This window comes from Schistocerca nitens, chromosome 12 (assembly GCF_023898315.1).
Source record: "Schistocerca nitens isolate TAMUIC-IGC-003100 chromosome 12, iqSchNite1.1, whole genome shotgun sequence".
Taxonomy (NCBI): Eukaryota; Metazoa; Arthropoda; class Insecta; order Orthoptera; family Acrididae; genus Schistocerca; species Schistocerca nitens.
The window spans coordinates 188,276,978-188,304,744 of NC_064625.1; the positions used below are offsets into that span (position 1 = coordinate 188,276,978).

A 27,767-nucleotide genomic window follows, 5' to 3' on the forward strand; every position below is an offset into this window, starting at 1 on the left:
CCCCCTCCCCCCCCCCTCTTAATTTATATCTAAAAATTCAGCCAATGAGTAGAAGGAGTTGTCATCTAGAAATTCTTTTAATTTATTTTTAAATGTTAGTTGGCTATCTGTCAGGCTTTTGATGCTGTTTGGTAGGTGACGAAAGACTTTTGTGGCAGCATAATTTACCCCTTTCTGTGCCAAAGTCAGATTTAACCCTGCATAGTGAAGATCACCCTTTCTCCTGGTGTTATAGCTATGCACACTGCTATTACTTTTGAACTGCGTTCGATTATTAACAACAAATTTCATTAGTGAATATATATACTGTGAGGTTACTGTGAGGATCCCTAGATCCTTAAATAGATGTCTGCAGGATGACCGTGGGTGGGCTGCAGCAATTATTCTGATTACACGTTTTTGAGCAATGAATACTTTTCTACTCGACGATGAATTACCCCAGAATATGATGCCGTACGAAAGCAGTGAATGAAAGTAGGCATAGTAAGCTAATTTACTGAGATTCTTGTACTAAAATTTGCAATAACCCTAATAGCATACGAAGCTGAACTCATACGTTTCAGCAGACCATCAATGTGTTGCTTCCAGTTTAACCTCTCATCAATGGACACACCTAAAAATTTTGAAAATTCTACCTTAGCTACAGACTTCTGTTCAAAGTCTATATCTTTACTGGAGTTGTGCCATTTACTGTACGGAACTGTATATACTGTGTTTTATCAAAATTTAAAGAGAGTCCGTTTGCTGAGAACCGCTTAATAATTTTGTGAAAAACATCATTTACAATTACATCACTTAGTTCTTGGTTTTTGGATGTTATTACTATACTTGTATCATCAGCAAAAAGAACTAACTTTGCGTCTTCATCAATGTGGAACGGTAAGTCATTAATGCATATGAAGAACAGCAAAGGACCTAAGACCAAACCCTGTGGGACCCCGTACTTGTTAGCCGTCCAGTTTGAGGAATCAGCTGTTGTTTTAACATTACATGAACCACTTATTTAAACTTTCTGCATTCTTCCAGTTAAGTATGAATTAAACATTTGTACACTCCCCCCCCTCAAACCATAATGATTTAGCTTATCTAAAAGAATTCCACAATTTACACAATCGTTGCAACGATGACAGATGCCTTACCCTGCAACTGACCGCGCTTTTGTTCGATGCCAGGTCTCCGTAGACATCGAGCGAGTGCGTACGAATATCTGCAGTGCTCTGTTTTTCTGCCAGAAGAAACTCAGTGACATGTCTCTACTCAAAATGCACCTCTGTTACAGACTCCATATTGAAATCTGTGCATAGCCTGCCACCTACTGCAATTTCACGAAACTACAGGGGCCGATGTCCACAACGAATTCTGCATTTTTTCAACCGAAACTGGCCGAGGAAAAGATCTGTTGTATTACTTATCAAACACCCCTCGTATTTTACCATTCTCCGAATGGCAAATTGTTAAGTTTTTCTGACGTGAGGTTTAGTATTGTAAGTGTGCCACACCGAATATTTGTTACGTACCAAATAGAGTCCACATCTTGTTGCATGACAGTTTTCAAGTTACTGGCATCATCAGATCTATAATTAAGATTTAACGAACAAAGTTCACTTGCTACCACCCCCAAAAAGCACACACACACACACACACACACACACACACACACAGTGTTCAGTGCCAATGTCAATATAAGCAAGGTGGCATCTGCTAACTGACCTCTACAAGTGCTCAAGTCGAGGGGTGGCTCTAGTGTGGGAGTCGTTGCCTTAAATTTTTCTTTTCATTTCATTCATACTTTTAAATTGACAGACACACTTAAAAATTACAAACATTCAATGTTCAACATTATTATGAAGAGGATAGATTGCTCCTCACTGTAAAGATGATACAGTGAGTTTCAGACAGGCACAGTGCAAAGACTTTTACACATCAGCTTTTAGCCAGAGGCTTCTTCGGAAAATAAAAACGCACACACATTTAAAAATGCAAACAGACCTCACAGACACGACCGCTACCTCCAGCTTTTCCGACCCGACCGAAGCTTAAAAGCGTCGAACAGTTCCTCCCGTTCCACGTGTCGCATTCCGGTCAGAACGGTCGGAGATAGTGGTCGTCTGTCTGTGAGGTGTGCTCGCTTGTGTACGTGTGTGTGCATTTTTATTTTCTGAAGAATGTTTTGGCCAATAGCTCACGTGTAACAATCTTCTCACTGTGCCCGTCTGAAACTCTATGTGTCACATTTACGGTGAGTAGTAATGTATCCTTTTTCTAATATTTTTGATGTTACAGCCTGGACTTTCCTTTGTTTGAAACATTTTTTTTATCTTCTGTAACCAAATAATGTATAGCAAACACCTCCCATTTTTATGTTCCTTTACTTTTAATTACAGATCTGATGACGGCATTTGCCAAACAGTGTTATACGCGACGAAATATATCGAGCGCTCTATCGGCCCATTCTGCGAGACCCCGAGCTCGGCAGTGCCCTCGTACTGTCGAGAGTACTGCGCAATCGAATGACGTCGGAAGTACGTTTACGTTCCCGTTAGTGCCACGTCCCACACTTTACGAGAAGTACGTCGAGAAGTTCTCGAGTGTCTCCGGACTTGCCCTTCGTTTTCCGTCTCTGTGCTGGCTTCCCAGAAAATTACCTGATGAGCTTGTGAGCAAATATGTGTCTCAGCTCAGTCTACCTTACCAACCAAAAATTTGGTTCTGGAAATGTGTGTTAGGATTCGACAAATCCATTCTCCACCACAAAATTTCTCCAAACACTGCAGTCCGGGAAAGTAGGGATGCACACCTATGTGGAATTTGAAAAACGGGGATGTTTTGCTGCGAGGTTCGAACTTCGCAGGAGTACCGACTGTTCAGTTACGCAGATCACCAATCCTGAGAGGCGAGAGGCCGGACCAGAGACCTGTCCGGACCCCAGAGTGTGACAGCTACCTTTACCAAGTTGGTATTCCTTTCCTATCTCTCAAGAAAATGGTTCCCATATTTTGAATTTAATACATTCTAAAAGGTATATTTACTAAATACAAGTCATAAATTTATAACATTTACATAGTTAATACACTTCAAACATTCGAGGCCCAGATTTCTCTGTTCCTGACGAACAAATCGAGGACATTATCGTGTTTAGATCAGTATGTCAGTTGTATAAGCACGATGCACTATGTAACATTTCTGTTAAAACAGTTACAACTCCACACAAAACTTTTGTTAAACATATCTGCTGCCAAACACACAGATACTACTAGATACTACTAGATCTTACAGAATCTTTCATTTTCTTTGTCTTTATAAGATTTGAATATCCATGCCTGGACATCAATCTCCTAAAGCAGTACTATGCACTTCTCAAAAAACACTAAAAAAATCTATTATCAAGATCTTGGAGCTCTGCTAAGTACAAAATAAATAAATAAAATATGAGCTATTGTTCTCCACATAGTGTTTTAATCTCGTAATTGTTTTGTCAGTTCAGTTCTACCTAGATGCAGCTTTTAATCAGTAACTACACAAAATGTGTGGTCACAAGGAATTAAAATTTAGTACAAAAATGAAAAGTTCCTTATCGATAAATCAAAATTTATATATCAATGTCTGCTTGTGTTTGTACGTGTGTGTGTGTGTGTGTGTGTGTGTGTGTGTGTGTGAGAGAGAGATGAAGCAAGCGTGGGTTCCGAAAGCTTGAAATTTGTGTGTGTGTTTGAGTGTTTTTTATTGTGTCTATCTACCAGCGCTTTCTCGTTTGGTAAGTCACAGCATCTATATACTTGTTTTATAATATAACAATAATTGGAAAGGACAGGCAAGCACTCACTCAAAGCATACTGACAAGTGGCAAATAGAAACACCCAACAGCATACAGTATCTACACTAGCTTTCAAGCTCTTGATCTTTCTCTAGCAGAAGTACATATACATTCAAACACACGGACACCAAATGCTCACACTCACCGCAACCGTGAGCGTTTTAGTGTCCGTGTATGTATGTACTTTAGCTAGAGAATGATGTTGGCTGGTTGGTTTGTAAATTAAAGGGACTAAATTGCAAGGTCATCAGTTCCTTAGACAACTTTAGCTCAAAAGCTAGTGTAAATGATAGTTCTATGGGCCACGTATCAGTCAGCTATAAGTGAGTGGTTGTCTTTCCTTTATTTTATGTACTACTTATGTCTGTAATCTCAAGAAAGAACAAAGTATTTTATCCAAAATGAAATTTTCACTCTCCAGTGTAGTGTGCACTGATATCAAACTTCCTGGCAAATTAAAGCGAGATTCGAGGTTTTGCATTTTGGCACAAATTTTAATTTGTTACAAGCACTATCATTTCCTCAGTGTTCATAGCTAAAAATAAAAAGTTATTTTTATTAGTAAAACTACAGTTCAATATCTGTTAGTTAAAATTTTAATTTGGGAACAAATATAAAATTCAAAAAGTAAATATCTAAAACTCACATCTAGTGAGAGTTAAACCGACAATCTCAGGATTACGACTAGAACACTAGACACCTCTTTCGAGTAGCTCAACATATTTTATACTAAACGGCACTCAGATCGTTAAATGTTTTAAGCCAATTTTTGAGACTGTTTCCGAGACGTGTACCGTCTGCTTTATACACCACGATGTGCAGGACTTGACCTCGGGTGCTACACGTACAAACAAAATAGAAGGCGAGCAGCCCACACTATCTGCTCCTAAGGTTTGCAGAACTGTATCATCGAAATACACACTCCTTCCCTCAATTTAGATAGGATGTCACTAGTTTTATACGTGTCTACTGGCAGTACCAGACATTTTGCTTCCCGAAGGTGCAATACTGGCGAGCAATACTGGCTCGTTAAGGACGGAGTGTACTTTTGTTGTATCGTGTTTGTCTCTGGCAGAGAATGGGGCAGTGTGCAGCAATCAAATTTTGCTTCAAATATGAGAAAACTAGAATGGAAACATTATTACTATCATAACTACTGTTCACAGCATTTTCACAATGTCCCCACGTTTCCTCAAGCAGATGCAGAAAGATAGTGTCGTATCGGCTGCCGCACAGCAGCCGTCAACTCGGCGCGGCGCGCTACAACACGCGCGGCACACGAAGTCGACAACTGGCGCAAGTGAACGCGTCGTCGCGGGGTTAGCGGCAGCGTACACACCACTATCGATACGGATTACCCTGGCCGGGCTGCCCTGGCCACCAGAGTGAGCAACCATATAAGGGCGCCATCTACCGACACTCCGATCGGCCGGACCTGCGGATTTAAGTGAGCTCCCCGAGCCCGTTTAACCAGTTCGATCTTCGCCGACGACTGTGTTACTACCCGGCTGCCGGATTCACGACGACCGAACCGTACTGTGGCGTCCCCGGCTGGAAACTTGCGACACGTCGGTATCGACCGGTTGGCAGTGTTTTGGACTCGTATTCTCTACTAGTGACTCTGATTTCTCCTCGGTGCTACAGCCAGCGAAGTGTTGTGTAGTCGAACTTAAGTTTTGTTTTGAGTGACAGAAGATCAAATAAATTTGGTTATCACGGAATATTTGTTGTGTTATAGTGCAGACATAACAATAGTGAATATGTACAATGAAATAAACTGAAGCAAACAACAAAACTGTGCCCGACTATTACGAGGAAGTTTTACAAGATGACAGATTGCCTCCTCAAAAAAGGTTCCAACTGACCGAACGTTTAGCAAAGTGAAGATCAGCTCGTGCTGTATCTGAATGCCACACAACGTACACTCAGCTGGCACCACGTAGCTGCACGGAAAGGGTTTTTGTGTGGCTGTCCACGACTCGACCGTTCTACTAGTACGCGAGTGGTGCCCTGTACTACTAAAGTATTCACATTCTGCCAGAACTATCCTAACTGCAGTTACCAAACAAGTCTCAGTGACCGTCAGTTGACAAGCGCACCCGATACCCTGTGCTCACTGGAGTTGGAAACATGGGGCCCAATTTCTTTTCCAAAAATTGGGGCATCCTCTGAAGAGGGCCCAATCTGCGGATCATTACTGACTTTCAAAAACCGGTGACCAACCAATTATATTTAAATAATTGCTTTTGAAAAACTTCTGGTGTGAGAGAGAATAATAAGCTAGAAACCTGAATAAAAGCATTAATACACCGACATCCAATTTTATCTGTCTGTCGTAGCAACTTTCTGGGCTGACTACGTACTGTGTCTTCGAGTGGCCACTTTCAGTGTAGACACGTCTACAGCAGTGTCTCGTGACCCGCCCCGTACGAGCCTTTCGCGGGAAGCCTTTCGGGCACGCACGCAACGGAGTGCCCTCGGAGCTGACGCTCCACCCGATAGCGTCATTCTGCCACGTGTACTGGGCAGTACGTGGAACATTTGCCACAAAGTGTCCTCCGTCTCCATTCGGGCAGAGATTGTCGGGCTGCCGCCCTCTTACGGCCAATTTTGGTGTGAATACGCATTATACTTGAAACTGTGCAGCTGCGACTTCTCTCAGTACTGTATTTCCATTCTGTGACAGTGACCACCCTTTGCACCTGCTACTTGTTTGTTTTGTGCTTTTATTTGTAGTGAGAAATGAGACACAGAAGGCAGGTGGCTTTTAGGTGTGTGCGCACACTGCCAGTTGACATTCTCAATTCGTTCAGGCAGCAGGAACACAACTGGTAAGCAATTTATAGCATACGTCTCTATTTCGAAACCCAAAAAATACAAACCGTTTGGATAGAGCTACATTCTAATAAAGTATAATAAGTAGCTAAGCTAACAAGCCTGAACAGTGGCCTGTCTCACGTTTCAAAGTTTCATTAGTATCCTTAAGGAACACAAGCCATACAATTCTGTACTGTGCACAAGTTTCTTCGTATTTAACTCTTCGACGCAAAGTGTTTTTGTATCGAGTGTATTTTGTAGAAAACCTCGTGTGTCGTCGATGTCGGGAAGGCTAAGGAAAAATCCAGTAATCTTTTACGGAAAATATTGCAATCCTCATTTATATTCACATGTGCATTACACGGAATGAATTTCCTACTCTGTTAAACACTGGAAAATAAGTGGCACATATCTTACAATTCTTATCATTTTTCCAATTTATTACGTTTCCACAAATTTGGAAATAGGCACAAATTCCACTAACTACACTGTGTAGCTATTACTAATCTACAAAGAGAAAAGGACTGGAGCTGAGGGCACAGAGCTGCACACGTATTACGACCGCGTCTGTGAACTGTCAAAAGAGACGTGCAAGATTTGCACCCACCTAGCTGTAATACACATAATTATCACAGACCAAAAAGCTTGAGAATCATTGGAGGCTCGAGGTAGTTTTACGACATTTGTTGAAGTTAGGATAACATCTCAAAATAGAAACTATAACGAGAACCTATACTTTGCCTGTAAGTGCAGCTGTACCAATCTACAAACTTTGTCGTAATCTATTATAGGGATATACTGATCTACTGATTGAAAATTTAGGTTTCTTATCCTCTCTCTTTTTTTCACGTTCCAAAGTTTACATCCTCGTCTCATTATTGCGAGGGTCAACTGAAAAGTAATGGCTCCACCTTTGTAACTCTTTAACAGTTGGCAGCATCTGTATGCGGAAGGTATCGGCTTGTTTCATAGCCTCTTCTCTACAGCTCCAGTTGGCGGGAAGCCTTAGCATTGAACGGTTCTGTCGTTACAGTGTAAAGTATGGAACCCTGTGCAGACGGTCGGCCAATGCGATCTAAGCAATGTGCAGTCATCGAGTTCTTAACAGCAGACGGTGTCACCCCAAAGGAGATTCGTCACAGAACGAGAGCAGTTTACGGTGATTCTGTCGAGGCAAGTACGTTTAAAGATGTTGAGGCGGGAACAAACAAAGAGTTGGACATCCTGTGACAGCAACCACCGAGTTCACAAGCAAAATGTAGACAGGTCGATTCAGGACGATCGTCGTATCATTCAGAGAGAAATTGCGAGCACAATCGGCAATTCACAAGAACGTGTGTGTCACACTATTGCTTTGTTTGGCTATCGGAACATCTGTGCACAATGGGTACCCCGGATGCTGACTACTGAAATGAAAGTGCACAGACTTGAATATTTGCCAGGAACTCCTATTGCATTATGAGAATGAAGGTGACGCCTTTCTTCATTCAATTGTGACAGGAGATGAAATGTGGGTAGACCATTACGACCCAGGGATGAAACGTCAGTCTACTGAAAATTGACACAGAAACTCACCCCAGAAAAAAAAAGATTCAAGATGCAGCCCACAGCTGGAAATATCATGGCCATCATGTTCCGGGACACAGATAGTGTTATCCGCGTTGATTTTCTCGATCGTGGAACAACAATAAATTCAGAGCGAACTCTGAAATGACAGCTAACAAGGGTCAGAAAGGAAAAGGGAAATGTTTTCCTGCAGCATGACAATGCCAAACCACAGCAGAACTTCAGACAGGATCTCACCACCGTATGGCACCCTCCATACAGTCCAGATTTACCACCGTCTGACTTCCGTCTGTTCCCGATAATGAAAGACGATCTGCGGGGACGTCATTACGCTTCCGATGAAGACGTCGAGAGAACTGTGAGACTGTGGTTGCAGAAACAGAGTGTCGACTTCTTCGGTGACGGCTTCAGAAAACTTGTTAATCGTTGGCAGAAATGATCCAATTGGCTGGTGATTATAAGGAAAAGTGAATATTGGTAATTAAAGACCACATTCTAAGGATTATTTCTGCATTTGATTTATTAAAATATTCCCTTCCAAACCCTATTAACAAAGGTGGAGGCATTACTTTTCATTCAACCCTTGTATTTAAACCACCAGTCCTTTAGTACCATTTGTCTGCAAATTGGTTTAAACAATACTAGTCTAGAGCACAGTGCTTGGTTTAAATTTTTTTAAACAAGGGAGGAGAGGGGTACTGTATTAATAGTCTACCATTTTTTTTTTTTTCATCTGACAGACAATCAAATCCCTTCATTCCACGAGACAATGGTGCAGTTAGGCAAGTTTATGACAATACGCCCCAATCCCACTTTAGACAGTTTCTGACCATTTTTCCCATCGAAAAAGCTCCAGCTGGTTACTTCCGAGTCAAGCACCAGGGTCCTCAGTCCCGAACAATAGTTACTCCGTTCACTGAAGCTACTTTACAAGATTTTTCCGAGGGGGCAGGAAGTTATTAGGTAGGAGCATAAGTTTGTAGCGGTTCTGTTCTCCTTGCTGGTATTCCAGTTGCTGTGGGTTTATTTCTTAATTGGACTTTCGTGTTTGTAGTTCACTGTTGCTGTTTATAGTGTGTGAAGCTGTGAAGACTAGAAAATGGAGTGCCAAGTGGAGAAACGTGAACATTTCTGACATACTCTTCTGTCTGAGGTCAACAGAGGGGTGGTAGCAATGGAGGCAGCCATTAACATTTGTGCCACGTACGGGGATAATGCCACTGGACAGAACGTGGCAAGAAAATGGTCTTTTCATTTTAAGGAAAATCAATAAAATTGTAATGAGTCTCCACGATCGTGAAGACCTTTAGGGTTTGATGAAGATCGTTTAAACACATTAATCCACAACGATCATTGTCCGTGTACTTGCAAATGTGATGAACTGTGATTATCCCACAATTGTGCAACATTTGAATCCGACGGGGAAGGTTACAAAATTGGGTGTACGGACACAGCACGCTCTAAACCAAAATCACAAAAATCAGCGGGTGTCCGTATATGGATCTCTGCTGGCTCCTCGTCTGTTGGCTATGAACAAACCGACCATTCCTATCCTGTATTGTTATTGGTGATGGCTGAGAAATGGTGTCTTTATGGTAACAGGAGGAAAAGAAAGTAATAGTTGAGCCCAAACAAAGCAGCAACTCCCCATGCAAAAGACCTGCGTGCATCCAAAAAATAATGTTATGCATCTGGAGCAACGACGGCGTGTGCTTCCCTGAGGTGTAACTGTCACTGCTGACATTTATTGTCAACAACTGAGACACCGAGAAAAACAACCTGGAAGACTGTACGAAGTGATGCTGTGCCACGATAACGCCTGCCCGATTCTGATAGACTGACAAAAAACACAACGTACGACTCGAGTTGGGAAGTCATTCCGCACCCATCTCGTTCACCAGATATCGAGTCCTCAGATTTTCGCCTTTCCTGCTCTCTATCGAATAACCTTCGAGAAACCTCCTATCCGGATGAAAATGCGAGTTCTTCGCCTCGATACCGCGCGATTCTTACAGCCGCAGAATCAAAAAGTTACCCCAGCCTCGGCAGACTGTTGTAAAATTACGAAAGAGGATATATTATTGACGACTACGGTCTCTTCGTATCTCTGTCGCATTTATTAAACTCGGGAAAAAATGCTTTGAACTTGTACACCAGTATAAACAGTATAAACAGGTATTCTATTGCTCACACAGTAGAAATTTAATACTGATAATTTAAGACCACCATAATAATTTCATCTTTACCACCACATATCTTACAGAAGGTACAGTATTAATTACACTCTACACACTGCTACAGCGTATACACACATGCAAAAGCTGAAGTGGCCACTCCAGCCGACAGTGGGCTAGAGGAGCACGTAGTTGTCAGTCACCTCTCCGTCTTCATCATTTTCTGGGAAGTGGTCCATCACGTGCTCTTGGAACTCCTCGAACGAATATTCCGGCCCGTACACCTTCGAGCAGAGGGGGCACAATTTCTCGCACAGCTCCGACTCTCCTTCGGGTAACTCGTGTCGTATCGGCCGCGCCGCAAACTCCTCTCGTGGGCACTGCGTGTACCTCGAAACGGTGGACGTGCCGGCCGACACTATGTCGCCGGTCGCTCCTGTAGCACCGGAGTCTGGAGGCGGTCGTACTTCGGATACGTTGTGCGATTCGGTCATCTGCAACACGTGCGACAAAAATTATTTGTGAGACTATACAAATGCAAAGCTTAATGCAATGTAAGAATTGTCAGTGGTCTGGCTACGAATTCGTAAAAGGTAATATGTAGGGATATGAAACAATACAATGAATCTAAAAACACAGATGATGTGACTTACCGAACGAAAGTGCTGGCAGGTCGATAGACACACAAAGAAACACAAACATACACACGAAATTCAAGCTTTCGCAACAAACTGTTGCCTCATGTGGAAAGAGGGAAGGAGAGGGAAAGACAAAAGGATGTGGGTTTTAAGGGAGAGGGTAAGGAGTCATTCCAATCCCGGGAGCGGAAAGACTTACCTTAGGGGAAAAAAGGACAGGTATACACTCGCGCACACACACACACATATCCATCCGCACATACACAGACACAAGCAGACAGCTGCTGGATTTGATTTTTTGAAACAATCTACATCGTGGTGTAGCTTAAGCTCCAAGAAATCACACCCAGCAGCCATTCACCCCGGTGGGGCCTAATTCGTGAGTAATCGACAAAAAAAAAAAAATCGGAATTTCATGTGATGTTCTATAGCTTTAGAAAAATTGTAACAGGTCACAGACCAATTGCATAGTGTAATCGTGAAGGTACTAACCTCACACACAGAAGGTTATAGGTTCAAATCTTGTGAGGTACTTTAAATTTTTAAACCTTTATCAAAATGGTGCTAATCATTATTTTTATTCAATTAATTGGTTAAAATCTATTTTGTTCCTGTTCATTTGTCACATCATATTAGTTGTCATATGAAATCATCATTTGCCCCTATGTTTTTTTCTTCCCAGTCTTTTCCCACTTTGAATCCTTGCTCATGTGATTTTGATTATTGCTTTGATGTAATTCCTCTCATTTTATCATCTTACTTTTTGTCCATGTTATTGTATTTATTATTTCTATTTCTCATTTTGCTTGAATCTCATTTTACTTATAATCCCTGTTTTTGTCGAATCATCAGCATCATCCACATTATTTTGTCCACAGTGGAATAGGAATTTATAATTTAAATGTTTGTATGATGATAGCCATCCAAAAAGATGTACATCTTGAAAGGAAAAATATATTCCTGACATAACTGCACCGCCAATGTAAGAATATTATTTCATCTTTTGTTTTTCAACTGACTGATCAGCACTTTCAAATGTTTAGATATTATGGTAGATAAATAAAAATAATTAAATTCTCGTGTATAAAGTTTACTCGTGGAAAAAGAATGAACAATTGAGAAAGTTAAAATGTTATTTAAATGACATGACAAAGGAATACAAATAAAGGAAATTGCATGTAAACGAATTAACCGAATAAAAATAGCGACTGGAGCGATTTCGACAAAGATTTAAAACCAAAAAATTTCAGTGCACCTGATGAGAGTCAGAGAGGATATAAAATGTAGACTGGCAATGGCAAGGAAAGAGTTTCTGAAGAAGAGAAATTTGTTAACATCGAGTAAAGATTTAAGTGTCACGAAGTCGTTTCTGAAAGTATTTGTATGGAGTGTAGCCATGTATGGAGGTGAAACATGGACAATAAATAGTTTGGACAAGAAGAGAATAGAAGCTTTTGAAATGTGGTGCTACAGAAGAATGCTGAAGATTAGATGGGTTGATCACATAACTAATGACGAGGTACTGAATAGAATTGGGGAGAGGAGGAGCTTGTGGCACAACTTGACTAGAAGAAGGGATTGGTTGGTAGGACATGTTCTGAGACATTGAGGGATCACCAATTTAGTATTGGAGGGCAGCGTGGAGGGTAAAAATCGTAGAGGGAGACCAAGAGATGAATACACAAAGCAGATTGAGAAGGATGTAGGTTGCAGTAAGTACTGGGAGATGAAGAAGCTTGCACAGGATAGAGTAGCATGGAGAGCTGCATCAAACCAGTCTCAGGACTGAAGACGACAACAACAACGATGAGAGTCAAACCGACAAACTTTTGGATGTAATATCACAATGTTAACCATTATGCTATTCAAGTGGTCTCTAAATTGTTACTTTTTTTAAACCTACCAGCAAAATTCCAAATTTATTTATTTATTTTTACTGATTACTCACAAATGAGGGACCACCAGGGTGAATGGCTGCAGAATGTGATTCCTCAAACTTTGAACTACATCGCCATATACATATTTTTGGAAAATCGATCCCACTGCTGGGGACCTCTCCTTGCGAATATTACAAAGCCTGGACACAGGAGTACATGTATTGCTCTTACTTTTCTTTCATCACATAATGTAAGTGGTACCCTGGAATGGCTGACCTGCTGCGAGTGGACGTCAGTGCCGTCAGCAGAGGACGCGCGTTCGTCTCCGCTGCCCCAGAGTTTCAGGCTATCCAGCTGGCCTTGTTCCTGTCGCCGCTCCTCACATTCCTTGCACCACACTACAAAAGGTCAGAGAACGAATGGCTCAGTTTGATCATCAAAATACAATATTTCCAACCTAACACAAATATCATATTTCAGTAAAACTACCACGTCCTCTTTGCAATACCAAATCGACACGAGATGTGAAATTTAATGTGTGCTTCACACTTGACAGATGAAATGGCATATACAGAATGCAAAATTAAGTTTATCTATAGTAGTGTAATCAGATTAAAATTATTTAAGTTTAGAATTAAGTACATAGCACAAAGGAGAGCAACTATCACCTTTACGTAATTGTTCAATTGAGCACGTTTCAAATGTTTAATGAGATACGGAACAGGAAAAGCAGAAGATCCGATAAATACTCTAAGCTACAAATGTGTACAAAATCGAGCAACTGGCATTAACAGGAAATTCTCTTAATTTCCAAATTAAAACCCTAATGGAGCCTTTAGGTGCACACTGTACCACATTACCAGTTACCTGACTGACTGAATTTTTTGCACAACTTACGACTTCACGGAAGCGTGTCAAAATTAAACACATCTGTGATAAGACAGCAAATAACCAAAACAGAGCCTATTTTGTGTTCGACAAAGGTAATGGGAATAAAAAGATAAAAAATTCCACTTGACATCTGATTTGTATATTATTTTATTTCTAATATTCTTTTAGCAATAATGTTGACTCCTCCTCTGCAAATGTGGAATTAAAAAGTATTCTAAATATGTACCATTTTGTGTCAACGGCATTTGTTTTCCTCAACTGCAATGAAAAAACTTATATAGTTACAACATAAAGCCTCATAACTGCCAATTAAATAATTTCTTAATTCTAATGTAATTTGGAGGGTATGTATGTACTTCATTAATTTTGCAAATGTTCACTGCTAAAAAACTGTATTGTAATGACGAAGAACTACTGTAAAACTTTGTGGTAGAAACACTGACAAATTCAGGTATGGCAATAATATTGCAAGATGCAAGTGCCTGCAGGACAGAGAGGTGGAATAGTTGCAAGTTATCCACGGTGAAGTACGGACGCACAATGGCAATAGTCGGGTACTTAATGAAGTGCGTACTGTCGATACGGTGTTTTGAGTATGGTAAGAGATGATAAATGGATGAGCAATCACACAAGTCTGGTCACAGTACAAATCGTGCAATAAAAATTGGCAATTGAAGTATTGGAAGAAGAATACTGTGTGGCCAAATATATAAAAAGTTGTTAGTTGAAAAGAAGAGCCTGTAACCAATAAAATATTGCCACCGAATGCATTACTATGTCGCACCATCTGCAACTCGGCACAAAGTAAGGTTGAGCCCTGTAATTGATTATCCCACTTCACTAACCTTTGGAATGATCCTATATTTTCACCATTATTACCGAGTAAATCATAAATGATAGACATAATATTATTCCAACTGAGAGAAATTAAATTGTACTTGCAGGTTCAGTTGGCTTAAAATCAATCAGTTCATAAAACTAGGTGCAGTAATAATTAACTAAAGCTCATTGTGCATTGCGGTGTTCGTACTGGAATTTTTCAGTAACAGAGTAAAGCTGTGCAAAGTAAAAGTAACTTCAAAAAACTGAAAGTAACTTCAAAAAACTGAAAGTAACTTCAAAAAACTGAAAGTAACTTCAAAAAACTGAAAGTAACTTCAAAAAACTGAAAGTAACTTCAAAAAACTGAAAGTAACTTCAAAAAACTGAAAGTAACTTCAAAAAACTGAAAGTAACTTCAAACTGATACTAAAGAAAATTTTTACTAAAATGACTACTATCATTTTGTTGCATGTTTGCAAATATTAAAGCTATTTTAGTAATATTGATGTTGCCAAAGTCATTGCTGTTAGTTAATAAAGTCATTATAATCTTATTTATTACAAAACAGTGCTTAGTTGAGGCTATTTGCTTCACAAAACCTGACGACAAATAGCATTACAATGAGTGGTGTTGCTAAGTACATTCACATCTTGTGCAGTCATTGATGAGCTCTATTAATTATAAGGAATTCCCGTACTTTAGTAACTGACTTAAATGCACTTTTTCATAAGTGGCTGTTCCATTCAAAGTTCACACGTGTGCACTTCTGTTCCTCTACTGCCTACCTTCACATTTGAGATTATTTACAAAATTTTAGTTTCAATTTCATAATTAACAATTTTAAGTGTTTCCTCGCTTTTGGGCTGGGAGCCAGAATTTATTATTCTGTAATCAAAATTACATTCAATGTCAGCTATCTATTCAAAATTATAACTAACTATAGATCGCGTATTTCCTTACAAAATTCCTTTCTGATCATTGTCAAACATGACAAGTATCTTTGCAACAGCAATCAAGTTTTAATCTCGGTTGTATTCTTTTGGTTAGCATTATTTTTCAGAATCGATGCTTTTTCTCTAAAATATGGAACACGAGCGGAGATGCTGAGTCTCAATAGACACAACAAAAAGATCAACACAATTATAGCTTTCGGCCATTAAGGCCTTTGTCAGGTATAGAGACACACACACACACACACACACACACACACACACACACACACGACCATGGTCTCTGGCTGCTGAAGTCACTACAAGCAGCAGCGCATGATGGGAGAGGCAACCAGGTGGTGGGGGTAAGGAAGAGGCAGGGGTCAGGAGGGGAGGAATAGCAGGGTATAGGGTGGGGAATGGTAAAGTGGTGCTATATGGTGAGTAGCAACTATCCTTTTCATTATTAACAATAATTCTGGCACAGTACAAAACACTCCTTTGTCACAGATATTCTTCAACTCCAACAATGACGGTACTCTGAGGATATACACAGAACATGAGAAACATTTGAAACTATTCTCATTAGGGTTTCGTGCCTCATCTGTAAAAAGAGAACCCTCATAGGATCGCTTTGGTGTCTGTCTATCTGAATGTCGAGAACTGTTTTTCACAGTAATGAGTAGATGTATCAAGTTTAAATATACAGAGTGGCGCACATAAAACCGGCCCGAACCGGAATGTGAACGCCCGTGAGTAGCATTACTAGCTTGTCAGTTTCTTTGCCACCTTCCAGCAGCAGTAGCGTGTGAGTAGTCGACACGGAAAGTAGTCGTTTTAAACCGCGTACTTCACTGTCATGTGGACGAGGGTAAGTGAACACATTACTGTAACTGGTTGCCGGATAATGTCGCAGGGGGACATCTTGATCCGTTTCTCCTTTTTTCGACGGATGAAGCTCGGTTTCCTCTGTCGGGTTACGTTAATTCACAAAACACAAGACACTGGGCTACAGAGAATCCCCATGGCATACTGCAAAAGCCATTACACAATTTAAAAATTGGTGTATAGTGTGCTGTGTCTGGTAACTGAATTATCAGGCCACTGTTCTTCAACGAAACTGTCAACATACATGTTTACTTGCAACTCTACGATGAATTTTCGGTTTTGTTAACTCCAGACGAAAAATGTTGTGCATATTTCCAGCAAGGTGGGCAACTTGTCATACGTCGGATTTACACTTGTTGTTATTGTTGTTGCTGTGATCTTTAGTCCTGAGACTGGTTTGATGCAGCTCTCCATGCTACTCTATCCTGTGCAAGCTTCTTCATCTCCCAGTACCTACTGCAACCTACATCCTTCTCAATCTGCTTAGTGTATTCATCTCTTGGTCTCCCTCTACGATTTTTACCCTCCACACTTCCCCCCCAATACTAAACTAGTTATCCCTTGATGCCTCAGAACATGTCCTACCAACCGATCCCTTCTTCTAGTCAAGTTGTGCCACAAACTCGTCTTCTCCCCAATTTTATTCAATACCTCCTCGTTAGTTATGTGATCTACCCATCTAACCTTCAGCATTCTTCTGTAGCACCACATTTCAAAAGCTTCTATTCTCTTCTTGTCTAAACTATTTATTGTCCACGTTTCACTTCCCTACATGGCTACACTCCATACAGATACTTTCAGAAACAACTTCTTGACACTTAAATCTATACTCTATGTTAACAAATTTCTCTTCTTCAGAAACACTTTCCTTGTCATTGTCAGTCTACATTTTATATCCTCTCTACTTCGACCATCATCAGTCATTTTGGTCCCCAAATAGCAAAACTCCTTTATTACTTAAATGTCTCATTTCCTAATCTAATTCCCTCACCGTTACCCGACCTAATTCGACTACATTCCATTATCCTTGTTTGGCTTTTGTTGATGTTCATCTTATATCCTCCTTTCAAGACACTGTCCATTCCGTTCAGCTGCTCTTCCAAGGAGAACCTCAATGTTTTTATTTTATCCCTGCCACATTCAGAATTTGAAAGAGAGTATTCCAGTCAACATTGTCAAAAGCTCTCTCTAAGTCTACAAATGATAGAAACGTAGGTTTCCCTTTCCGTAATCTATCTTCTAAGATAAGTCGTAGGGTCAATATTGCCTCACGTGTTCCTATATTTCTACTGTATCCAAATTGATCTTCCCTGAGGTCTTACTCACCAGATGGTACAGTTTTGTCAGGACTGGCTCTCCCAAGGCTGTCAGTAGTTCTAATGGAATGTTGTCTACTCCCGGAGCCTTGTTTCGACTTAGGCCACCCCGCTCTCCCGACTTGTCACCATGTGACTATTACCTCTGGGGATTTCTAAAGGCTAGAGTCTACAGCAACAATCCCAGAACACTTGACACATTAAAAAAACAACATATGTGAAGAAATTTCAAACATTCCTGAAAGAGTACTAAAAAGTGATTTCCTTAACATGCTTCAGCGTGCACAACTTTGCTTGGATGTTGGTGGAGAACATGTTGAACACAGACTTCAAATTCCTTTCTAAAATATGCTTATTAAACTAATGAAAGTAAATCTGTTACTTAAACTGTTAATTACATAGTTAATAATGAAACTGTACAATAAAAATTTAAGAAAGTGATGATATTCGTTGATTTTCTTCATACATATTCCTTTCAGCACAGGGGCCGGTTTTATGTGCGCCACTCTGTATATCAGATATTAAGTTCTGTGGTCCCTTGGAGGAGTAATAATTTTAAGCTTCTAAGGCAATACAAATAAAATATACAGCTATTTACGTATCATACTCGAAAACTCACTCATCACAAACAATAGGGTGCTTCCCATTGACCTCGATTCATGAAATTTGTCAAGAAGCAAGGTTTCACAGTATGTGTAAAGGGAAAAATCAAAAAATTGTTAATTTGAAATTGTACCACGTGAAAAAAAAATTTTGTTCATTTGTTATCCACCCATCTGTCCTCCACTTCAACAGCTGCCACCCATTCCATACCATCATGTCCCTTCTGTACAGACTAGCCACCTGTGGTCGCCGCATCTGCAGTGACGAGCAGTCCCTCTCAAAATATACCGAAGGTCTCACTGAAGCCTTCACTGACAGTAATTATTCCCCCATCCTTCTACAAAAACAAATCTCCCATACCTTATCTTTCCAGTCTCACACCACCTCCCGAAGTCCCACAGTCCGGCCACAGAGGAGCATTCCCCTCGCAACTCAGTACCATTTGGGACTGGAGCAACTGAATTACATTCTCCGCAAGGGTCTCGATTACCTCTCATCGTGCCTTGAAATGAGAAATGTCCTGCCCACTATCCTTCCCAACCCTCCTGCCGTGGTATTCTGCCGTCCACCGAACCTGCACAATATACTCGTCCATCCTTACACAACCCCCAATCCCTTACCTCATGGCTCATACCCCTGTAATAGACCTAGATGCAAGACCTGTCCCATACACCCTCCTACCACCATCTAATCAGGTCCAGTCACTAACATCACATATCCTATCAAAGGCAGGGCTACCTGTGAAACCAGTCATGTGATTTACAAGCTGAGTTGCAACCTCTGTGTTGCATTCTACGTAGGCACGACAACCGACTAGCTGTCTGTCCGTACGAACGGCCACCGACAAACTGTGGCCGAGAAATAAGTGGACCACCCTGTTGCTGAACACACTGCCAAACGTGATATCCCTCATCTTAATGACTGCCTCACAGCCTGTGCCATACGGATCCTTCCCACAGACACCAGCTTTCTGAATCCCGCAGGTGGGGACTTTCCCTGCAATACTTCCTACTTTCCCGTAACCCTCCTGGCCTCGACCTTCGTCAGTCACTGTCCTCACTCATCCAGCCCCCTCCCTGTTCCCATTCCAGCACTACACAGCCCTCAATTCACCACCACACCCAGTCTTTTAATTTCGTTTTATTTTTGTTTCTCTCCTTTCCGCTACTTACCCCCTGCCCCCTCTGCCCCTTCTCTCCTGCCCTCCGTCTAAACTGCAACACTTGACTGTCCGCCACTCCCACCATACTATCCCTCCCCCTCCCCACCCCAGCCTCCTCCTTACCCCCACCCAGTCACCACCCCCATCATGCACTGGTGCTGCTGTTTGCAGTGTGGTCTCAGATCTGTGTGTGTGTGTGTGCGTGTGTGCGTGTGTGTGTGTGTGTGTGTGTGTGTACGTGCGCGTGCGTGTGTGTGTCTACTGCTGACAAAGGCCTTAATGGCCAAAAGCTTTAATTGTGTGAATCTTTTTATTGTGTCTATCGCAACTCGGCATCTCCGCTATATGGTGAGTAGCAACTTTCCGTATCTGGTACTGTTACATTCCATCCTGGATTTTCCATTGTTTGATTAAATTGTAATTATACCAGATAAAACAATATCTTTCGCCATTTGAACAATACGCTGTATTCAGCAGGCAACAAATGCTTAATAGGTTAACATTACTACACGCAAACATAAAATGTGAGTTGTAGTCATGATTTTAATAAGTAAATAAAACATGTTCTATTAAATCTTCTATCCTTACACATATACACTGAGGTCTCTGGCTCACTTCTTTTTGTATGTCCAGGCTAGTCTGAAGATAAACTATAAAGATTTTGATACAATCTTTGATTTCTCACGACCAATATCATACCAGTATCGATATTGGTAACAGGTTATAATCGTTCAGATTTTCAATTCCCACGATGGATGAACTATCTACATACAATATTAAGTTTGCACAGAATGCTCAGTGCATGAACCCTACTTGCACTTGGCTCATTTTTAATAAAATGATGATTTCAATTCTCTCAAGTATGACTCTTCCCCTAATAGGCATCACAAGAATAGGTTAAGGCATACAGGGACTTCGCAGTACGACAAGTTGTCCAAACTTTGGATTCCAAGAGAGGAAGGTGAAAGAACAGAACCGAAAGCAACGCCTGTCTAACTGTCGAGATTTAAATTTCAGTTTTACCAACAGTTCTACAATTATATTCACTTACATCATTTTTAATGTTAAATTTTGCAATGCATGAAAGTGTGAAGTACAAATAATATTTGGTGATAAATCATGATCATCTTGTTCACAATTACTTCAGGAGTTTTACTGTTTAAGCAAAGTTTTGCAATACAGATGCAGATTAAGGGGCACATGTCCTAATTCCACAATTCTGACCCGAGACTATATTTGTATCGAATACTGACACACTGTTTTATTTATGAAGAAAGGAAGCCAGTCCTACTCCAGCCCACAGTCAACTTAAGCAGTTGCAAAAGGACACGTGCCCCTTTAACACTGTCTGTCTCAGTCACGAACTGAAGCAGAGCTTTTCCACAAATGAAGCTCTGCGTCGGTATCGCAAATATCGTCTCGAGTCAAAACCAGAATTCTGACTTGTGGCCCTCTACCTCTCAGGTATGGAGGATACATTCTACTATGATAACTGCTGTAGATAAATCACTACAGAACCACAAGAATAATAACGTAAATACTTATTAAACTGAAAGCTAAGAGGAAAGCGATCATTATTTTTTTAATAAAATTTGTACAGGAGAGTGTGAAAAACACTATTAAAATTTGTGATTACTACGGCTAGGATTTTTATGATAGGGCCTCTGTTTTCTAGTAAGACTGACGTGTCCTTAAATACGTATAAATGCTTGTTATGAAAAAAAAAACTATATGAATTACTAAAAATATAAGGAAAAGGATAGATTGCTACTCACCATAAAGATGAGTTACAGACAGGCACAATGAAGAGGCTGTTACTCATTCAGCTTTCAGCCAAAGCTTTCTCAAGCACACCTCACACACACGACTGCCATCTCCAGCAGCTTGTACCAGAATGAATTTCCTACCATTGTTAATATTCTAACATGGAGTTTCCTTTATATGAATTATTGTAATTTATTACATCACTATTGTGGTGTGCGTACTGTAAGAGCTTCAGTACACACACCATCAGATTATTTGACTTGTCGCTGTAACGAAGTAGGCGAGTGTCAGCAATATGTCTCGTAGTCTTATTGTCGCGTGTTTATCTTCTGCCGTTAGGTCAGACGATAGAAATGCCACTTGCATGCTTAGAGTAGCAGATTGACGGTGACCAACTTTAAACAGAACTTGATTAAATTTCACACACATTTATTAAAACAATAAAAAGCATAGACCTTACGTAACTTGATTCTGGATGCTATTTACAATTGACAATCTGAAGTTCCTTTGGTCTTGGTACATTAATCTTATTCTCACATATCTCTGATACTTGACAAAGTGTCTATTCATTTATCTTCATGGGTATGCACAGGAATATGGTAATCTTATTAGGCGCAGACTGAAACTTGACTATAGACTGGTACAGACTAATGTAGACTGGTACAGACAGGTGCAGATAAATGCAGACTGACTAATCGGAGGTCTGTACACTCGTTATAATACCTCGCGCGTTCAGGTATCACTGCGCGAGTGTGATCCGGGAGGAGAAAAGGTTCTACAAGAGCAGCAATCTCATTGGCTGTGTTACATATTAATACGCGGATCGGCGGAAGCAGAATTTGGTCCATCTCTAAGGCAGCGCCATCTCGTAGTGCGGAGACGGACGAGCGCTGCGCCTGCGCTGTTGTGCTTAGCGGGGTGCGCTCTAGTGGGAAAGTTGTGTACACGCTGACTATGCGGAAATATGTACACAACAACTATGTAATCAAAAGTATCCGGATACCTGACTGAAAATGACTAACAAGTTCGTTGTGCCCTAAATCGATAATGCTGGAATTCAATATGATGTTCGCCCACCCTTAGCCTAGATGACAGCTTCCACTCTCACAGGCATATGTTCAATCAGGTGCTGGAAGGTTTCTTGGGGAATAGCAGCCCATTCTTCACGAAGTGCTGCACTGAGGAGAGGTATTGATGTCAGTCGGTGAGGTCTGGCATGAAGACGGCATTCCAAAACATACCGGAGGTGTTCTATAGGAATCAGGTCAGGCCTCTGTACAGACCAGTCCATTACAGGAATGTTATTGTCATGTAACCAATCCACCACAGGCCGTGCATTATGAACAGAAGCTTGATCATGTTGGAAGATGCAATCCCCATCCCCAAATTGTTCTTCAACAGTGGGAAGCAAGAAGGTGCTTAAAACGTCAATGTAGGCCTGTGCTGTGATAGTGCCACGCAAAACAACAAGGGGTGCACACCCCCTCCATGAAAAACACAACCACGCCATAACACCACCACCTCCGAATTTTACTGTTGGCACTACACGTGATGGCAGATGACTTTCATTGGGCATTTGCCATACCCACACCCTGCCATCAGATTGCCACATCGTGTAATGTGGTTCGTCAGTCAACGCAACTTTTCCCACTGTTAAACCGTCCAATGTTTACGCTCCTTACACCGAGTGAGGCACCGTTTGGCATTTATCGGCGTGATGTGTGGCTTATGAGCAGCTGCTCGACCATGAAATCCAAGTTTTCTCACCTCCCGTCTAACTGTCATAGTACTTGCAGTAGATCCTGATGCAGTTTGGAATTCCTGTGTGACGGTCTGGATGCCTATTACACATTACGACCCTCTTCAACTGTCGGCAGTCTCTGTCAGCCGACACACAAAGTCGGCACGTGCGCTTTTGTGCGGCACACGTCCCTTCAGGTTTCCACTTCATTATCACATTGGAAACAGTGAACTAGGGATGTTTAAGAGTGTGGAAGTGTCACGTACAGACATATGACACAAGTGCTACCCAATCACCTGACCACGTTCGAAGTCTGTGTGTTCTGCAGAGAGCCCCATTCTGCTCTGTCACGATGCCTATTGACTACTGAGGTCGCCGATATGGAATGCCTGACAGTAGGTGGCAGCACAATGCACCTAATATGAAAAACGTATGTTTTTGGGGTGCCCGGATACTTTTGATCACATACTGTATTTATGCACAAAGGGCTATTTCTCTGAGAGGGTGTATTTTAGTAAGGCAATCGTCATATTCATTATATTTTCACTCCTTCAAAAAGAAAATTACTGCCATTTCTTTCTATCATGTCACGTTATTTCAAATTACCCAGCTCTGTTTCCTGGAAAATGACAAACACCTACCTTCCTCTCCTATTTTGTTTGAATTCACAGTACGGACTTCACTCTTACACAACACCGAGCTTGTAAAGCCTATCGTTACTCTAGGAGCGGATAGCTGCTTAAGCCTTTCTGGACCCCGGAATGCAGGTAAGTGTCTGTAACACTCAGTCTTGTTGAAGTCTTATATGCGTACAGAAAAAATGCCTGAAGTGAAGTAAGGTATTTGAATAAAATTACACCAGCTAATATCTGAATATGGGGACAAAGTATTTTCTACTCACAGTAAAATAATACAAACTGTGTCTCATAAGAGTAACTGCAGAGAATTCATTTCAAACTAAGCAGTACGTGCCAACACAAAAGCAGAAATTTGGTGCACATCGAACTGAAAATAGAGAAACAATACAGCAGATGCTCCAATGGGTATCTCACCACTCTTATTCACCATCCTATAAGTAATTCATGTTGACATTCCCTTATGTGAACCGAACCAGTCAAAATTTCATGAAGTTTTAGAAAAATACTAAGGGAAATCTCTTCCCGATTCTTCCATATTACAATAGGACTGTGTCAGCCGAAGATGTGAATAAACAATGTGACAAATCAGGTAATGGATTGTGAATAAAAAAATGTGGGTATCAATTAATGAAACTGCAAATTCTACAGGAAGATATATTGCAAATTTCATGTGGGAACTTTGGAAAAAGTTATTTTTTTCCACCATTAGTAAATTGTTCAACAAATCGACTGGAGATATATGCCCCGAAGGCATTAATTGTGATACTGTGTTTCTCTTTGTGAGTTTAAAGCTGGTAGAATGAATATTCACAACGAACAAGAGAGTGGGTGTCCCACAATCTTGACTGACGAGATAGTGAAAAAGATCAATGAAATGGTCTGTTGACTATGTTCATCTCATTCAAAGTCAATGTTTTCAAATGTCTCCTGCAAGAAATTGTTACTGAAACACAAAGTTTTCAAAAAAATGTATAAGAGGTGGGAACCAAAACCACTTACAAATCAATACAAACCCAAGAGGTTGGCATTTTAACAGCAATTTTTCGAAAGTGAACAATTCTGTGACTCTACTGTGACTGTTGCCTAAATTTGGGTGACACACATCATCTCCGAGATGAAAAGACAATCAGTGCAGTGACGCCCCCCCAACTGGTAGGAAAAAAATTTGGCCAAAAAAATCATGTCTCTAGGAATTGTAAAGGAATTCTTATTGAATTTTTACCCCACAGGATGTGGTGTTATGAAAATTACGGAGGATGATACAGAACAAAACTGAGGCAATATAACAAATGGAGTCAGCTAACTGCATGTTCCCACATAGCCGTGCAACTAACCGACACACCAATTCATTTTGTTGGGACATAGTCGTCCACCTTCCTAACATCCTTGATCTGGCACCTTCACATTTTAATCTTTTCATCCCCCTGAAGTTGTTTGTGGGCAGGAAAAGGTTTTTTTTTACCAATGACGAGGTACAGAATGCTGTCGAGCAGTGAGCCAAAGAGGCAGCAGGAGACTTTTCTGATGACTGTATCAGAGAGCTCAACCCTTAACTCACAAAGTGCATCACGGACAGAGGTGACTACGTCAAAAAGCAGTGTGATGTATATCTGTGAAAAATCTAAATTTTTAAAATATATTACCTTTTTTCTTTTTTTAAATAATGGAAACTCCAGGTGAGAGTATCAACAATGTAGGAAAAGGCAGACTGCTACTTACCACAAAGGAGAAGTATTAGGTTGGAGTCAGGCACAATTAAAAGACACTTACATAAAGCTTGCAGTCACAGCCTTCGTCCGCAAAAGAGAAAAACAAACCGTGCATACACACAAGCGAGCACATACGATCACCGACTCCTGCAGCTTGGGCCGGAATGTTGGCAGTCACGTGCTGAAAGCTTTATGCAAGTGTCTTTTAATTGGCCCGTCTCCAACTTAATGTGTCTTCTTTACAGTAAGTAGCAATATATCTTTTCCTACATTGTTTATATTACCTTTTTGATTTTTAAGTAATTGGGTGTTAATTTCTGTAGATGCATTTTATACCAATATGCAAATGGTCAGTATCCAGCTACATCTAATGATGAGTAGCCAATCTATCAATTTTGTCCTCCATCTCACAGACACAATGCATGTATGATATCTACTATTTTTACAGACATGACGAAACAGGGTGTATATGTGGACAAGAAAAAAAAATCTCTGATTTTTCTCATATCTCCAGGTCAAAAATGCACTTTATCCCCTACATGAAAATACACTTCTTCCAAAGTGAAAATGCACTTTTTCCACAATAAGCGACAGTGTGCTTTCCCTCAGAGCTATAAAAACATCAATCCTTTGAATGGTAAAGGTTTTAAACACCAGCGAGAACTTCCCGGCTATTTAGAAAACACGTCAAGGGGAAAGAAAAGAAACGCATTTTGGAAAGATCTTTGAGGTGCAGCAACGTTTAAGGTACATACTGTCATATTAGTAAAGTATAAATTCGAATTCTGCCAAACACAGCACGTTAGTTTCCCAAGTGTTGAAACAGAAATTGCAGTGCACTATTGTAAGCCAATCGTAGGTCATGTTACGTGATCTCTTCAGCCAATTACAGCAGATATTCGGAGCACAGGACATGTGATGTAATCAGCAAATGGTAACATCACTGTTAAGTAGTGTGAACACACAAATAGGAAAAGTTAATGGTTTAAATTAAACACAGTACTGCTACAAGAAAAGCTACACTTTCACATATAACACTGATCTTGAAGAATAATAAGCCACAGGAAAATGTAAGCTTTCACATATAACATTGGCCATTTTAGCATGTGTTACGTTTTAAGATACATCACACAAATGTGCCAGTACAATTTTAAACAATGACATTAATGTCTGGTCTTCTGGGCTCAAAATTATTCTAAGTGGCTGGTCCTGAAAGTTTTAAGTTGTAAATGAGAGTCAAACACTCTGTATTTAACAAATTTATTGCAGATTCTCACACGTAACACAGTTCACCTTGTGTAAAAGAAAATTTCCATCGAAAATAACGCTTTTCGAAGAACTATTCACAATATTTTTCCACGATCTCTTAAGACGTGGGTTCGTTTTAGCAGCTGCCAGAGAGAATCAGGAAACAGGTGTTACCGCGCACAGGCAGTTACGACGACACAGGAAGCCCGTATGTTCGTACACGTAATAGCATTAAGAAATCTTACACGAAGTCATAAAAAAAAAAATAGGACATCAGAGGTTACTCCAAGAGCATCGGAATATAATAAACTGTATTAAAATACATAATTCGGCTTAAAGCACTCCTTCGTATCTCCAGATTCACAATGAAGTAAACCTCCAACCTGGTATTCTCAGTGTGCTTTTCGGGATTCAAATTTCCTCGGAGTACCAGTACTGTATTGTCTCACGTCTGATTCATTTTTTTGGCACGACAACACGTGTGCCTAAAGAAGAAAATGTGCAATTGAAATTCAGTGAACAATTGAAACTAGCAGATATTGTGGAATGAAACACTTTGTTTCTTATAAACTAACTGCATCTGCACAAAAGATTAATAAAAGCCACATTTATTTAACAAACCAACAAAGAAAGCTTCATTGCTGTGCCAGGCAATTAATGCTTAACTACCAAAAATGTGGAAATAAAATAAAATCAGAAAACTGAAACTAATAACAGCGTTCCGTATTTATGCGCACGTATTTTAATCGACTCGAAAGCTCCACGCCACAAAAATCCGTTCCGTTTTCATTTGACGTGTGGACTGTAAATGAAGAGGAAATAGGACATCAGGGAACAGCAAAGTGACTAAACGAAAACACGGGTCAGTATCATCTTCCCCACTAAAACCCAGACCGGTCTGCGCACCCGCGAATCTGGCAGCTTGGGCTCGCCACAAAAATGTTTCTGTGTAGCACAACTGATTCTCGCTACTGCTGCAGCCACACTTCAAGTAGCAACAAGCAGCAGAGGGCACTGCTCGTACGCAACTCAACTGCACACGCACCCACTGCCAACTGCTCAAAATGAACTTAATGTAAACAGTTGTGACGCCACGCCCATTGGAAGCGGTTTGCTGTTACGAAGTATTCCGTAGTCTTTGTCGTAAAGCCTTTGACACATTTTGCTGTT

The 27,767-nt window shown here is 40.6% G+C and overlaps 1 protein-coding gene across 2 annotated transcripts in view; it reads right to left on the minus strand.

Moving 5' to 3' along the window:
* Positions 1-27,767, minus strand: part of LOC126215381 (protein spindle-F) — a 157,222-nt gene that overhangs the window by 23,685 nt on the left and 105,770 nt on the right. Inside the window, exons 6-7 of one of the 2 annotated variants that reach the window (XM_049942076.1) lie at positions 13,163-13,284; positions 10,575-10,865 (exon numbers count right to left, since the gene is read on the minus strand). In XM_049942076.1, coding sequence (XP_049798033.1) covers positions 10,575-10,865; positions 13,163-13,284 — 413 coding nt within the window. Of the gene's footprint in view, positions 1-10,509; positions 10,866-13,162; positions 13,285-27,767 lie in introns of both variants that reach the window. The other variant, XM_049942075.1, reaches the window with a different exon arrangement.